This window comes from Primulina eburnea, chromosome 16 (assembly GCF_022965805.1).
Source record: "Primulina eburnea isolate SZY01 chromosome 16, ASM2296580v1, whole genome shotgun sequence".
Lineage (NCBI taxonomy): Eukaryota > Viridiplantae > Streptophyta > Magnoliopsida > Lamiales > Gesneriaceae > Primulina > Primulina eburnea.
This window is the reverse complement of record NC_133116.1, coordinates 4,985,486-5,000,580: the sequence shown is the minus strand read 5'-3', so window position 1 is coordinate 5,000,580 and position 15,095 is coordinate 4,985,486. Positions and strand designations below refer to the sequence as shown.

General features: G+C 32.2%; 2 protein-coding genes across 5 annotated transcripts; both read right to left on the bottom strand.

Annotated features, from left to right (window-relative positions):
• Window positions 1–373: 373 nt before the first annotated feature.
• On the bottom strand, window positions 374–1,469 carry LOC140817368 (ethylene-responsive transcription factor LEP-like). Its single transcript, XM_073177022.1, has one exon. The coding sequence runs from the start codon at window positions 1,270–1,272 to the stop codon at window positions 523–525; it is 750 nt and encodes a 249-aa protein (XP_073033123.1). The 5' UTR covers window positions 1,273–1,469; the 3' UTR covers window positions 374–522.
• A 5,079-nt stretch (window positions 1,470–6,548) lies between these two features.
• On the bottom strand, window positions 6,549–13,262 carry LOC140816676 (protein tesmin/TSO1-like CXC 3). Of its 4 annotated transcripts, none has more exons than XM_073176071.1 (10): window positions 13,000–13,262; window positions 11,945–12,054; window positions 11,453–11,849; window positions 10,654–11,240; window positions 10,499–10,573; window positions 10,238–10,424; window positions 10,065–10,169; window positions 9,820–9,886; window positions 7,949–8,117; window positions 6,549–7,841 (listed from the first exon to the last, which is right to left on the bottom strand). In XM_073176071.1, exons 1-10 carry the CDS (start codon window positions 13,072–13,074, stop codon window positions 7,124–7,126), a joined length of 2,490 nt encoding a protein of 829 aa, XP_073032172.1. In that variant the 5' UTR covers window positions 13,075–13,262; the 3' UTR covers window positions 6,549–7,123. The 4 variants fall into 4 exon arrangements, with proteins under 4 accessions (XP_073032172.1, XP_073032170.1, XP_073032173.1 ...); XM_073176069.1 differs by having other exon boundaries at window positions 6,550–7,841; window positions 11,945–12,099; window positions 13,000–13,261; XM_073176072.1 differs by having other exon boundaries at window positions 6,550–7,841; window positions 11,453–11,846; window positions 13,000–13,261.
• Window positions 13,263–15,095: the final 1,833 nt, after the last annotated feature.

The following is a 15,095-nucleotide window of genomic DNA, read 5'->3' as shown; positions in this document are numbered from 1 at the left end:
ATAAATAATACTTTAACCAGCACTTGTGTCTTGGAGTTGGGACAAAATATATACGAAAGGGGTGATTTTGCCTTAATATCGAAATATATTGTATGGTAAAAGCGAATTTTACCAAAGTATCATTTATTGGTTTGAGTGGTAAAATCTTGAATTTTTTAAGGTAAGGCCCCAAAAGTCAAAACATCTGAATAAGATAATAAATTGTAACCTTCATTAATAAACACGTATTTTGGACGACAATTTCTATCGGAAAACTCGAATATGTATAAGTATTACAATCCACGTAATATAAATTTGTAGGAGATGAAAATGCATACAAAATAGTCGAAAGCATGATCCGGGCTCTCACATTCATCAGATGGAAAGAAAGAAAGAAAGCACTCCATCGTACAACAGGTATATACATCGTATCGATGAAGGCTATTTATAAACCGACAAACCATTGTAAGAAACGAAATCCATACCATATTTAATATATGTAATAATCAAGCATGATTAATAAATTTAGTGGTGTGAAAATTATCAGAACCATCCATATCCGCTCGGTGAGGCGAAAGCGGTAGTCGTAGCAGTAGTGATGTTGGTGAAGGTGGAGGCGTCGAAATCGTATGGAGCTGATCCTGCCAATTCAAGATACCTCATGTCGTTCAGAACTCCGTGTCCCGTTTCTGATAGCACGACCGGTGGCTCTCCGGAGTAGCAGCTGCTAGTAATGTCCGGTGGCAACGGTGGGAGCTCGTGGTCGCCGACATTTTCATTCTGCTGCTGCTGCTCCTCCATGTAAGCAGCATTAGTCCCGTGATTAAGAAAATAGTTGTAGTCATGATCATTCACATGTTCTCCACCAAAGAAAAGCAAATGGTGTTGGTGTTCTTCATCATGATTATGCTGTTGCGAATTGGCGAAGATGGCGAAATCTTGTTGTTGTTGATGGTGCTGGTATGATTCGTCAGGGGAAACAATGGAGGTGACCGACGAACCATGAGGCATGTCTGAGTAAACAAAGTTGGTTCGAGCCCTGGAGCCACGCATGGAACGTGCAGCCCGGTCGTACGCTAAGGCCGCCTCCTCAGCAGTGTCGAAAGTACCCAACCAATGCCTCTCTTTGGTTGAAGGGTCTCTTATCTCAGCCGCATACCTCCCCCATGGCCGCCTTCTCACCCCAAGAAACCGGTTCGAATCTTGTGGTTGCTGATTATCCGTAGAGGCATTCGCCTTTGATCGTTTGCTCTTGGAAGGGGAAGCGGAGTTGTTTTTATTTGATTTATCCATTAAGTAAACAAGTATAGCTAGAGGTAAGCTATATATAAAAAGACCAAGTAGCAGTATAATATGTATCTATATATATATTTGATTTGTTGATAAATAATGAGTCAACAGTTGGTTGTTTTAAAAAGTTAGATTTGGTGATGAAGAAGAAGGAATGAAACCAAGGAAGAGACAGAGACAAAGATAGTGATAAATTTTTATTCAAAATATCAGTTGGTTGTTCGTTGAATCTGTGTTTTCTGAGGCACTTTATATAGGCAAGAGTTAACTCCTTATTTTTCATTTATTTTATTCTTTAAAAATCAAAGTATATATATAATATCTAGAAAGAGCCTTGACTAATTAATTTGATGATTGTCACATGCAAATATATTTATTTATTATAAGCACCATATGCATGCACTCATTTACACATTTATAAAATATATATTTTCCTAGCCGATTATTGGACAAGACTGAAATGAATAATTATTACCAACAGTTTCAAAATCTTTGATGAACTTTTTTGCAGGACTGCAACTAATCAATGATTGCTTCATTCATGGGATGATGGTGGTATCATGAGATTTAATCATAGGATTTGGATTGGTTTTTAATGATTGCTCCACATACAACATATCTGATATTGGACTTTTTTACTTTGACGTAATCAATCTCCACACTCTTTCATTTCCTGTCAATGAATGGAATAAATAGCTGGATGACAATGGATTTTGTATCCAAGAAAAATGTCTTCATTTTCACCTTTAATGAACTTAGGATTCACATGCCAAGACATATTAACGTCGATCTAAAGCCAGTTTTCAAGCCTCATTTCTGTAAAAGAGGATCGACTAAATCAAGTCCACGACTTAAAAGAAGATCGGTTTTAAGTCGTGTCTCAGACTCAGTATGACTGACAGACTAGACTGATTATCGTCTTGTAAACTATTATCTCATCAACTCTTGTTATATGGGAATCAATACACACGCGCCAAACTCGCAATTTTAATGGTACTATAGCTTCATGTATTTGCATGCAAATTGATGATGAAATTCAACTAATGAAGGGGAAGAACCGATTAACTTGTTAATTACTTGGATAAAATCTTATTATAAATAATGTCACGTCAATACAAGAAAAAAGTGGCATGCATGCGTGCATGTTCAAAAGAACAAACTCCAAAATAAGCACAATTTGTTTAATCACATCAAGTAAGAGCAAAAACTCAAACGATATATGTTATAGTGGGAATAATAATTATGATATAAGTTGAGCCATGTGCGCCCAATTCGGAGGCATCTTAATTTTGTTATTTAATTAGTGCTTACTTTTTCCAATAAATATCCAAATACATGCATAATAGTTTGGGAGTAGGTTTCTTGTGAGTCGGTCTTACGAATCTTTATCTGTGAGACGGGTCAACCCTACCGTTATTCACAATAAAAAGTAATACTCTTAGCATAAAAAGTAGTACTTTTTCATGGATGACCTAGATAAGAGATTTGTCTAACAAAATACGACCCGTGAGACCGTCTCACACAAGTTTTTTACATAGTTTGGTACTCTCTTGCTTTTATCTTTTAAGGAATATCCACCAAAATGAGTACCATTGTGTATTCGACAACGATAAAACCTACGATCACTATTTTTAAGTGTGTAATGTTAATCTGTTTAGAACGAAGAAAATGTTTTTAAAAACTATTAATGTTCCCAACAAATTCTACTCATATATTTTGATAAATGCAAACATATAAAAAAATGTTATGAAATTAAATAGTATGTAACTTAACTACTCCACCGTTTGCTTTGATATGAACCAAAATAAAGTTTGGAAAAATATTAAAATTAAGTGGAATTGATTGAGGTTCCATGTGACACCCATTTTGTCTTCTAGGGACAAAAACTAACTGTCGTTGGTACCTAACCACTTGTGGTTGTGGATGTGAGTGAGACCAAACCAAAATCAAATAAAATTCCCAAAAAAAAAAAAAGAAGAAGAGAGAAATCAAAATATGAATAAATTTTTAGGCAAAAGAAATGTAATTTTGAATAATAATAAATAACCAGAAATTTAAAAAAATAAATATGTATTTTAATAAAATTTTGATTTACGATACGTTTTTATAACCTCAAAAGCTTAAACATTATATTCTCCGCTCATAGCTATGTATTTCTTAGAGTAGGTCTCTTGTGAGACGGTCTCACGAATATTTATTTGTGAGACGGGTCAACCCTACCGATATTCACAATAAAAAGTAACATTTTTTTATTGATGACCTAAATAAAAGACATGTCTCACAAAATACGACTCGTGAGACCGTCTCAAATAAGTTTTTGTTAATTTCTTATTAGAGGATGAATATTTTTGAAAATTAAAAAAACAAATTATTCGGTGCCTATTTTTAGCTATATAATTTACTATATTTTAAATAAATAAACTATTATTTTGGTAGCAGGACTGATCAGTCAAAGAACACACGTAATTATATTAAGGGGAAATGTTTAATTGTCCTACAATAAATTAATTAATTAATTAAGATCATCAATAAACTCCAAAATTTCCAAATTGACTTTTGGTCACACAAACAAACTACCTCGAGACTTGCCTTATTGGCAACTTTTGACCATCAAAATCAACAATCTATGATTTTAGTATTTCATGTTTTATTTATTTATTTATTTTATTTTTTTATATATAAAAAAACATTTTCCCACTATACTATTTAATTATACATATTTATGTAACTTCCGTTGATGTTAATAATAATAATAATAATAATAATAATAATAATAATAATAATAAATTTCTTCTTTTTTAAGAGAAGATGCTAGGATTTTTTATTTAAAAAAAAAAGAAAAAGAAAAAAGGGGTAAAATTGCATTGAATCTACGTATCCAATAGATGTGCAATATATACCCACAATGTGCTTCGACAATGATACCAAAAACATGGCCTCCTATAATTCCTCTTCCTTTTGATGTTTTAAGAAACAAAATAAAATTTTAAAAATTTACATTTGACTCTGCTTTTTGGTCGTAAGAATCTCTAAACCACAATGAAAATGGCAATAGGTAAATTGAGTGCACGTGAATCGAAGGATATATATATATATATATATATATATATATATATATATATATATATATATATATATATATATATATATTATATATAAGTATATGAGTTTGTATTGTGAAATTTGCTTAGTCACCCTTTCACTCATCATTTACTTCATTAATATTTTATTTATTTGTTTAGGTGATTTTTCAATTTTCTGATATAAATATTGATATTGGAAATGAGAAAAACTTTATTTCATTATTTTAATTGAATCAACACAAATATTACACACACATTAATATGATACTTTATTTTAGTTTTAATTTCATATATTGTGATATTTAATTAATGTCTTAATATATATATATATATATATATATATATATATATATATATATATATATATATATATATATATATATATATATCAATCAAATTAAACTTACCTTTTTCTACAAGTGTATTAAAAACATGTCAAAAAATGTATAATATGTATTATAAAAAAAACACAGAAAATTAAACAAAATCAGCAATGAGTTAAAAGTTAACAAATCTATATACATATAAATGTATAATTTTGATTGGTGAATTTTCTTAGTTACATTTTTACACAACATTACTTAATTAATGTTTCATCTATTTATTTAGGTGACTTTTCAATATATGATTTAATGATTGAGATTGAAAATGAGAATGATTTTTTTTCATTATTTTAGCTGAATTAACGACAAATATTACAAACACATTAATATGATACTTTAGTTTATTTTAATTTAAGAAATTGTGATATTTAATTAATGTCTCAATATATATCTCATGTTTTTCCGCAAGAGTTATAAAAACCATGCGAGAAAATGTCATTTTTCTTATGATCTTTTTCTAAAGAAAATGGAAATTGAAAGCATGCAGATTCTAAATGCTCTCTTGTAAATTTTTCTAATATTTTTTTTAATATAATTTGATTAGTTTGATTTATTTCAACTTTATTCGTACAAAGATAAAATAAAAAGAATGACAATTACTTTATATTTGTATTAAATTTATGAGATAATCCTTATAATTTTTTAAATTAAGTTAATAATAAATACGAATTACTGTGATAATTTATTATCATTTGTTAGAAATTAAATTTTTTACATATGATATTTGTTAACTGAGTATTATGTATATGTGTTTTACTACACATATTTATTTGATTGATATTATTTTAAAATTTTATTTAACATGAAATTATTAATTTACAAATGATCCATTTTTATATAAATTAACTATGTGTAATATCTATTCTAAAATAGGAGAAAGTTAAACAAATTTGCAATAAGTTAAAAGTTACTAAAAACACAATTGATATTTAACTTAATAACAAGTTTAGGGGTTTTATTTTAACGTCATTATGTTAATTTAGTTAATTAAGAGAATTTTATTTGATAATCACTATATGCACTCCATTTAAGGACATTGTGATTTTCGTTTTAATAAAATTCACTATTCTATTAATTTTATTTTTATTGTTTTTCATTGTGAATGATTTGGATAAAAAAATATCTTTTTTAATTTAAGAGATTTGTCATTAAATTAGAATTATGCAAATTGAAAAAAATTATATAAATAATTGAATATATATTTATTTATTGGCATGATGTTTTTTTATTAACACACAAATCTAATAATGTCAGGGAAACTTGATAGATTCTCAATCACCTCCGCCACCTGAATTTATAGTGGAAGTTGTATTGTAACTTGATCAAAACTTGTATTTTTCGTTTGGACAGACAGTATTCCTTGGAACTAGAATGTGAATAAACATTAACCAGGACGCACTTTTCATGGAAAGTTCACTTCTTTATCATTAAATTTGGTTTTGTAATATTGTTAAAGATTCCATGCATGCATGTACGATATATGCCTTTTTATCTCTAAATCCAAAGACAAAAGTGATTTGTGTTTGTGACAATTGACTCTAGTCTATCACATTATAAAAATTTATTCTTAATACTAAGAAAATACGACCCCTCACGAGACCATGCGGACACAATTTTAATGTTGTCTCTCAGATAATACTTAAATTTCGTACTTTATACATGTAGATAAATACCATTTACCCATAAATTTATTCGAAACTCCTTATAAAAGCACATTTTCAAAATTTTAAAAAAACACACAAAAATTTATCAAAAAATTTCATTTGAAAGACAGATATCAGTCATAGCCTCCTACAAAGATCCGCCCATGCTTGTGAATCACAAGAATTTAGAACTATTTAAACATGAGTAATGTAGATACAAACAAACTGGTACAAATAAGGATTTGGCCATTTGGGTTCCCAACTGGAATTGTTCATCAGAGAAGAAATCCATTACATTAGCTTACATGCATCAGTTACCTGTATAAACTCAAGTGTGCAACATTACATGTGAGAAACAATTGAATATAAAGAAGCGGGGTGATGTTTTGAGACACTAAACTTGAGGTTTTCATTGCTCTTCTAATGGGGATCGTTATCAGTCTTTAATGCAAAGAGTTTATATTACTCTCTTTATCTTCATAGAATTGAATGCCTTCATGTAGAGAAAATACAAACCTGTAGGCTGTTGCACATTGCACGACCGTTTGGCAAGTCATGTTGAGCTCAAGACTGCCTTCATCATCAAGTAATAACAAGTCTTATTTGATAATTGTAAACATTGCAAACACCGAGCAACCTTCCAGCATATTAACAGTACACAAAGAAAAATCAAGCACTGTAGTGAGTACCAACCAAGATGATGCCACATTCACGAATCAGAACTAGGGTGCACAATTTTTTGCACCTACTCGTGGTCTTGGTCACTGCCACAGCAATTTTGAGAATTGCCCGCCTGCTCAAGTGAATCACTCTTGGGATTGATACATGGGGTAAGAGGTGGGAAAGAGGGAACAGATTTGAGTATGTATTTGACTGCATTTCTGAACCTTGCTGGTGAGCTCGAATCAAACTTGGGTACCCGACTGTGAGGGGGAGAAACACGTTTTTTATTTGGGGAACTTACTTTCACAGCGTTGAGAGGTGTGGGAGTATCCTTCAGTATCTCTGGTGTATCATCTTGCATAACATCAAATAAATCATGATCCGAGTCCATCACTTGCTGATGTTTAGTCCCACTGAAATTAGCTACTGGGGTGTTTGGCGAACCACGAAAATGCGATGATCTTGCAGAAGAATAAAGTTCACTCCTGGAAGAAGATTGAAGTGCTAAGTTATTCGCCCATCCCTTGGAATCTGGTCTTTGAGATAGAAGCCCTGTTTTCTCAGGTTCTTGATGGGTTTCTGAGATTTCATTTCCTGTTTCTACATTACCGTAATCTGATTCTAGATCAAAAGAAACCAGATCCAGAATTTCCTCGGTAGTTTCTGAGATTGCATCATTATCTAAAACTCTAGGAGACTTTGGGGATGTTAGAAATGGTGGTACAGAGGGGAGACCAGGTTCAGGTGACAGGAAGTATTTTCCAGGAGGGAACCAAGCTTTTGCTGCATCCTTTTCGTGGCTATATAACCAGAAAGAAGAACAAGTGAAATGAGGAACAAAGAATCAGTACCATGCGGCATTAAAATCCATGGGATCCAAATGTTATTCGAAAGAAATGAAACTTACTTCAAATACTGGAATTCTGGTGTATAAGGATTTGAATTGTGAGGACTGCAAAACTCAGTATGATGTACAGTATCTCCAGATGCCAACATGTTGGAGTCATTGACCAAAGATGCATCTTGTATTTCGTTATTTTCTTCATCACTCAACACATTCTTAGTTGTGCCAAATTCTGGGAGTTAAACAAAGCATCCAGATCAGATCAAAGTGAAGATTCAAGGCAATGACATGAGTCAAAGGTTGTGCAAGTAGGTCAGAATACAGTTCTAAACCCGAATGTTCCAATTTTGGAAACAAATCACTAGAATACGGTTTCAGTTCTAGCTCTTAATGGTTTTGGTTAGGCTCGTTCAAATTTGAAATGAATTAGTTTATTTAAATTTTATATGAGTAAATGTGCTAATCAAACTAAATTTAGTTATTTAAAAATTATATTTACAAAATATTAGAAAAATTTATTTTTTAAGAAATAAAAATGAATGTTAAATTGAATTTATATGCAGTCCACAAATAAAATTAAGTACCTCAAAACTTACCATGAATTCACATTTCTGGTTTATGATTTTTAGGAACCAAAACCAAACCATAATTCTTTGATTCTGCTTCCAATTTCAGAATCATAACCGAAAAATTGTTCAAATATAGTTTTTGAAAGATGGTTTGTGACTTGGTTCATGGTTGGACGAGTCTATGCAAAAGTTTGAATTATTGAGGCACAATAATACTAGCTTGGCACATGCATAGATGCTCTCTGTACAACCTCAAGTAACTTGGTACCAGATAAGCAAATACATAGTGAAGATAAGACAGTTGAAGATCGACCATACAGACAGTTAATCCTTAACAAGATCATTCAAAATAAATTTAAAGTCATTGTAATTTGCTAGTAAGTATTCGAATTGAAGGTCTATGGAAGCATCCATACCACTGTCAGCCTCAAAGAACTAAAAAATTTTAAATATTGAAAAGCTGGGGCAACATTAGTGTCCCAATCATCAAGATGGTGCCAGAGCAAAAATGAATACTAAAAAAGTTTGAAAATTGGGTGGGTAGGATATGAGAAAAGATTGACATAAAAATGAGAGGGGTTTGGGATAAATGGAGGCATCAGATTAATACAGGTGCAGGATGTGAAATGTATTAGAATGAGAAGATTTGGTGATATCCTTTGTTAGATGAAAACATAAATATTAAAATAAGATAGTTGTGAAATATCAAATATTATGAATTTATAATCATAAAAAATAACATAAGAAGTTGAAATGAAATCTAAACAGATAGAGAGTCTCCCTATACTGATATTGCTGCGATGATTGATTCCTTCGGTGCAGGTTCTAATGGTCGATCACATAAATTCCATAGCTTAGAGCTGATATTTATTACCATGTGTATATATATAAATAGGTCAGGAACTAATTATCGAAGGAAATGAAAACCTGCCCACTTCCCTTTACAAATAAGAAATATTTTAACCACAGTGAAACAGAAGTAGCTCAATTAATCATGTTTATGATCAGAAACATGACTCAAATAATAATAACTTCATAATTGAGTTATATATTTTAATCAACAAGCAATTCTTATATAATAAAATAATACTAAAGTAATTTCAAAGCCTATGTCTTGGAAAGTGAGCAAAATGGGCAAACTTAAAATTCTAATTCACGCAATCAGTAGAAGACTTGAAGAGCAAGCTACTGGACCACTTCAAATATGATAAATATTTTTAGTCACCAAGAGGTCAAAGGTAATTAAACATGGAAGGTGCATATAAGGTTGGAAAGACCCAGTGCCAGTAATGTTAAGCATCAAAGATGTGTAATTCCAAATTACTTACATAGTAGAGTCATTAAGGATCTCAGTAAAAAGCATACCTCCCTTTTGGCCGAAGACATTTTTACACCCTTCACAACGGCATCCATCTGAGCATCCGACATTAGCCTTTCCAAAAGAACAAAACTTACTTCTTCACAAACAATTAAAGATAGCAAGCACTGGATGGCATGATTGAATTTCTCTTCTCTCCCAATCCCCACCTCCAAGTATGCAAAATAAAATGCAAAAGAAACAAAAGCATTAAAGAAACATATAATGCATACACATATATACCACCACATACCTGATAGCACTCACAGTACTTTTTGAGACACATCGACTTCTTGCAATTGCATCCTCTTTTATGTCTTGCAGAAGATGGTGTGAAGTGCATTGTATCTTCCTCTAACTATACGAAATTTTGGTCAATACATCACTAATGTGCAGTGTAATTACGAGTTTTGATCAGAGCAATACCCCACAATTACTTCCAGGTGGCTCGATGATGTGTTGCACCACTTTAGGAGCAAATGCCAGAGGATTGCGAGTTTCAATTTGCTGCCGTGTTTCAAGAACTGTATCAACATGTTCAGGTCTGTTTAAACAGCCTTGGCAAGCACAAGGTTCAGCACAATATATTCCAGCAGCAAAGCAATCACAGTAACTGCAAGGAAAAAAAATTAACAAGACGTCTTGCAGAGGTTGAAGAAAAAACCGAAAAAAGTTTAATGTACTTACAGCTTTAAGCATTTACTTTTCTTACAATTGCAGCGTTTGCAACCATCACCATCACTGGATTCAGATATTATTTTCCTAGAAAATTACAAGAAGATTGATTCCTGTATAATTATGCAGATTTTAACATCAAGGATGCATGCTAATCATAGGCTTGCCTTTTCTTCTTAGGGTTTGACTTGTTTAACTCTGCTGCAGCCCCATCATTTACAATGTTACACTTCCTTTTAATGCCAGGAATTGATTTATCCTCTATTGAATCCAAGACAAGAGAGTTGTTTGAACATTTGATATTGTTGCTAGACGATGAAGATGAAGAACTAACTACCATTGGCACATGAATATCAATACTAATATCCTCAGCATCTGCTGTAACACTTTCTGCCACAGAGTTCATCTCAGGTACTGAGTTCCTCTCCCAAATGCTAAAATTACCCCTTGAAACTGATTTCACCTTTATTGTTGCACCAGATGCAGATTGTACAGAATTAAAAAGGCTATTTAGGTGCAAGCCAAAACTTGTACGCTTAGGAACATTCACGGTAGAATTCAAACTACTTCTAGGATGCAAAACAGCCTGTATGGTAACAGCAGGTTTCTGATTGATGGGAGTTGGCGGTATCTCTAAACATAGTGATTCTGGTTTCTCATCATCTAAAGGAATCTGAGTGGGCCTACTTGTTAACTTCAGCATGGCATCTTCAAACTGGAGACAGCGTTTACGTATTCCGCGATGATGAAAAACCTACTCAATTTAAGCAAATTTATGAGGATAACTTCAAACACGAGATAACAATTGAAATTCCTAAATAATGTGATATTAAAATTCTAAGAATTTATGAGAAAATGACCGGAAGGTCCAGTGACAAACAACTCAAAGATTTTTCCAATGTGAAAAACTTAGTAGCGATTTTGGCATCCAAACTATAGAAATGGATGTCTGTAATCAGCACTGACCTCATTCATGGAATCTCCTTGATCTAGATTGGTAAGAGTATGGTTCACAGACGGCTCAAATCCAGTCTTAAGATATTGCTCAGCTAATATATCTTCTTCGTGCTTTATATCTGTTTCTGCTGCATTTACATCAGCTGATGCTTCTAGTGCATGTACCTCCTCATTTGGCCTAGTTATGGAAGGAGATGCAGCAACAACTATTTCTTCATGTATAGTAGTATTATACTTGTATTCAGGTTTCACAGAAAATTCCTTGCCTGCAACATTATCTGGTGATTGATGATTCCATTCAGATTTTTTTATGGCTGAATTGGAATTAGCAACAGTGATATTCTTCTTGCCACCTTCATCCTGCCCAGATAGTTTTCCAGTTGATGCTTCAAGAAACTTTGTCCTGCTTCACATAAATCAGCTCGTATCATAAACTACCATCATTAAAATAATCAAAAGGGAAGCGCGTATATTATTCAATATAAGAGAACAATAGCCAACCTTTTAAGAGAGGTCTGTTGGCTGTTTGGTTTGAGTTGGGGTGACGTGAATACAAGAGGAGGAGAACTGAGCCCTGGAAAGCCTTGTAGAGTTGAAGGTGCATTGAAAGGCTGTATGGGAGAAAGATTGCTAATGTAACTAAAAATTGGCGATTCCTGAGAGTCAAGGAAGCAACAGGTTACAAATAAACTTTAAGAAATATCTTAAGATGCTAAAATAGATTAGTGACATATTTTCTCTGAAAGAGATGGAAACATGTGTCATAAAGTAATAAGAGAACTAGTTCTTCCTTTTGCAGCTTACGAATGGATCATCCAAACATAGAACAGATATACATCATCTTACAATAAATTTTGAAAAAAAGAATTGCCAACATAAGCAAGATATGAGCATCCATTATCGACCACATAAAAACGGAACAGTTGATTGAAATAATGACCTTATTTTTATTTTTAAACATATGACTCTAAATATAAGGCAAAAACATATAAATAGGAGGCTATGTATCTAAAGGATACTAATTTAATATTTTTTTTTTCAAAATGTAATCAATAGGATAGGCCATTGAGAATTAAGCCTCGACACTAACATCCCAAATTGATACTCTCCAGTAAAAATCAATGTCCAAAAGAACCACAAACACTGTAGGTCAACAAACGAAATTTCTGGAAAACCGCATAACCAATAACCTCCACTTTAAATAACTACACCAAAACCACTGCTTATAAAATCTAACTACTATTCAATCGAAATCCAGGAAACCTAACTGCCAACACCCACCCACTATTCCAACTCAAATTGCCGAAAAATGGACTTAAAAAAACCTTGCCTATAATCCATCCCACCGAAAACAACAAAGTAGACACTATTTCTTCATAAACACCAGATGAACTTCATTCTTCCTGGCCCATCTCAAAATCACACTAAACATCCAAATCCCATGACCAGGCTCACCCAAATTCACACGAATCGAGCCAAAAAACAAGATGCAAAACTCTAGGAATGCAAATCCATCATGCATGCATAGTCACTACAAAAAGCATGTAAAAATATACTTGGGCAGGAACAGTTTCAGCATCATCATTCGCAATGGCGGAAGTTTTCGAAGATTCAGGAGAGTCCATTTCCATAAACCCTGAATCGCAATCTCTGCATTTCTTAGCTTCTTTCTACATAAATATATATGCAGATCATCCGCTCTTTCCGATCTTCCGCGCAGTCAATGCAGATGTGAATTTAGCTGATTATGCTAACATAAAAACACAATTTCTATATACATTTATATTTTAAATTTTTTATTTAAAAATGGAAATAAGACAGAGATTTGTTGTCTCTGCGAAAATAAAATTAGAAATTAAAAAGAAAAAAAAAGCTGGGTTCGAAACCGTGAGTTGTCTGAGCGGGAAAACGAATGTTATTTTTCGAGATTAGGGCTAACAGAAATTGGGTTGGGCCGGAATTGTATATGGATTAAGCCCATAACGTTTAAGTTTTCTCGGGCCTATTGGGCTAGAACAAATTGAATGCCGAATCAAGGCATTGATCACGTGTCTTTTGGAAATTGCAAACATTAATTCTCATGAACAAAATCAGAACCAAGACATAGTTGTATGGAGATGATTTTTAGCATTTCCATTCCACAGATTTGAAACTACGCTATATGCTCGAAACGATAGGTTGCATCGAGAAAGTTTTTTTCTTTTATTCTTATCATCCATCTATCAACGACGTGTTTAATGAAATTGTTATCATCGAGATAAAAAAATGTGTTTGTGTTTCCGAGACCGATCGCATATAAACCATATTGAAATGAAGCCATTACAGCCGGGAAGCCAAATATATGATCAATTAGGAGACGAGATTCCCAATAAAACAATTTGAGAATTTAGGTTCAAACCCTTGTTTGTCCCAAATTTGTTTAGTGAGAAAAAAAAAATGGAGGTGGACCTCTCTTTTTTCCTTTTATGCTACAAAGTCACGAGCCCAAAAAATTCCAAAAACTATTAAGCCCAACAAACGGCCCGTTGGGGCCAATTTGTGGGCCGTCGTTCGTTCGGACCAATGTGGTGAGGCTCGTCCATTTCTCTAGCAGTCTACAAGGTTTTAAATACAAATATTCGAGAAATGTGATGGAATTCTCCATATTATATTGAGTAATAAATCATATATATCGAACCGTTTGACTCAAATTTTATAAAAGATTACAGTTATAAATTATTATGTTATTTATTAGAGGCATAGCCAAGATTTTTCATCGGGAATTATATTTAAAAAATTTCAAACCAAAAGAATAAAACACAAAAAAAATATCAAAAGAAAATCGTCAAAACATAATCGAAAAATTGTGTAGGAACTTGAAAAATTGCAAATTTGATTAAAACATAAATCTTTTAGACCCGTCCCGCCTCGCCCAGCAAACCCGGTGGATCCAATCCTGATCGAACCTAATTTTACATTTATTCAATAAAAGATTTAAAACTTATAAAATCATTAAATTTATATTTCCAAATTTATATTAATAATATTCAGGATAAAAATATTATCACAATTTAAAATTTATCGACTTTTATTCATTAATAACCAAAAAAATTTGCAATTATGTTTTTTCATATTAAACATATAACAATAAAATAAAATTATTTCAATCCTAAAATTTTATAAACTAAAATTATAGTTAAGATATTGGTTATTTAGAATAAAAAAATATAATTATATCATTAATAATATATATACATATATATTTTATATTTTCAAATACATAAACATATTTTGATTGGGCGGATTTGATCAAACCCGAGATCCATTCCGAATCCACTTTTAGACTCGCTAGATCGAGTGGACAAGTTTAATACGAGGATGAGTTTATATCCAATTTTTTGTCATCTTTATAAATAATAGCTATAACATTATATGTAATTGATACGATCACAATTTTGTACCATCTATTGAAAGAGTAGGTCTCTTGTGATACGGTCTCATGAATCTTTATCTATGAGACGAGTCAACATTACGGATATTCACAATAAAAAGTAATACTCTTTGCATAAAAAATAATATTTTTTCATGAATAACCTAATAAAAAATCACTCTCACAAAATACGATATGTAAGACCGTCTCACACAAATTTTTCTGTTACGTATTTAAAAAATG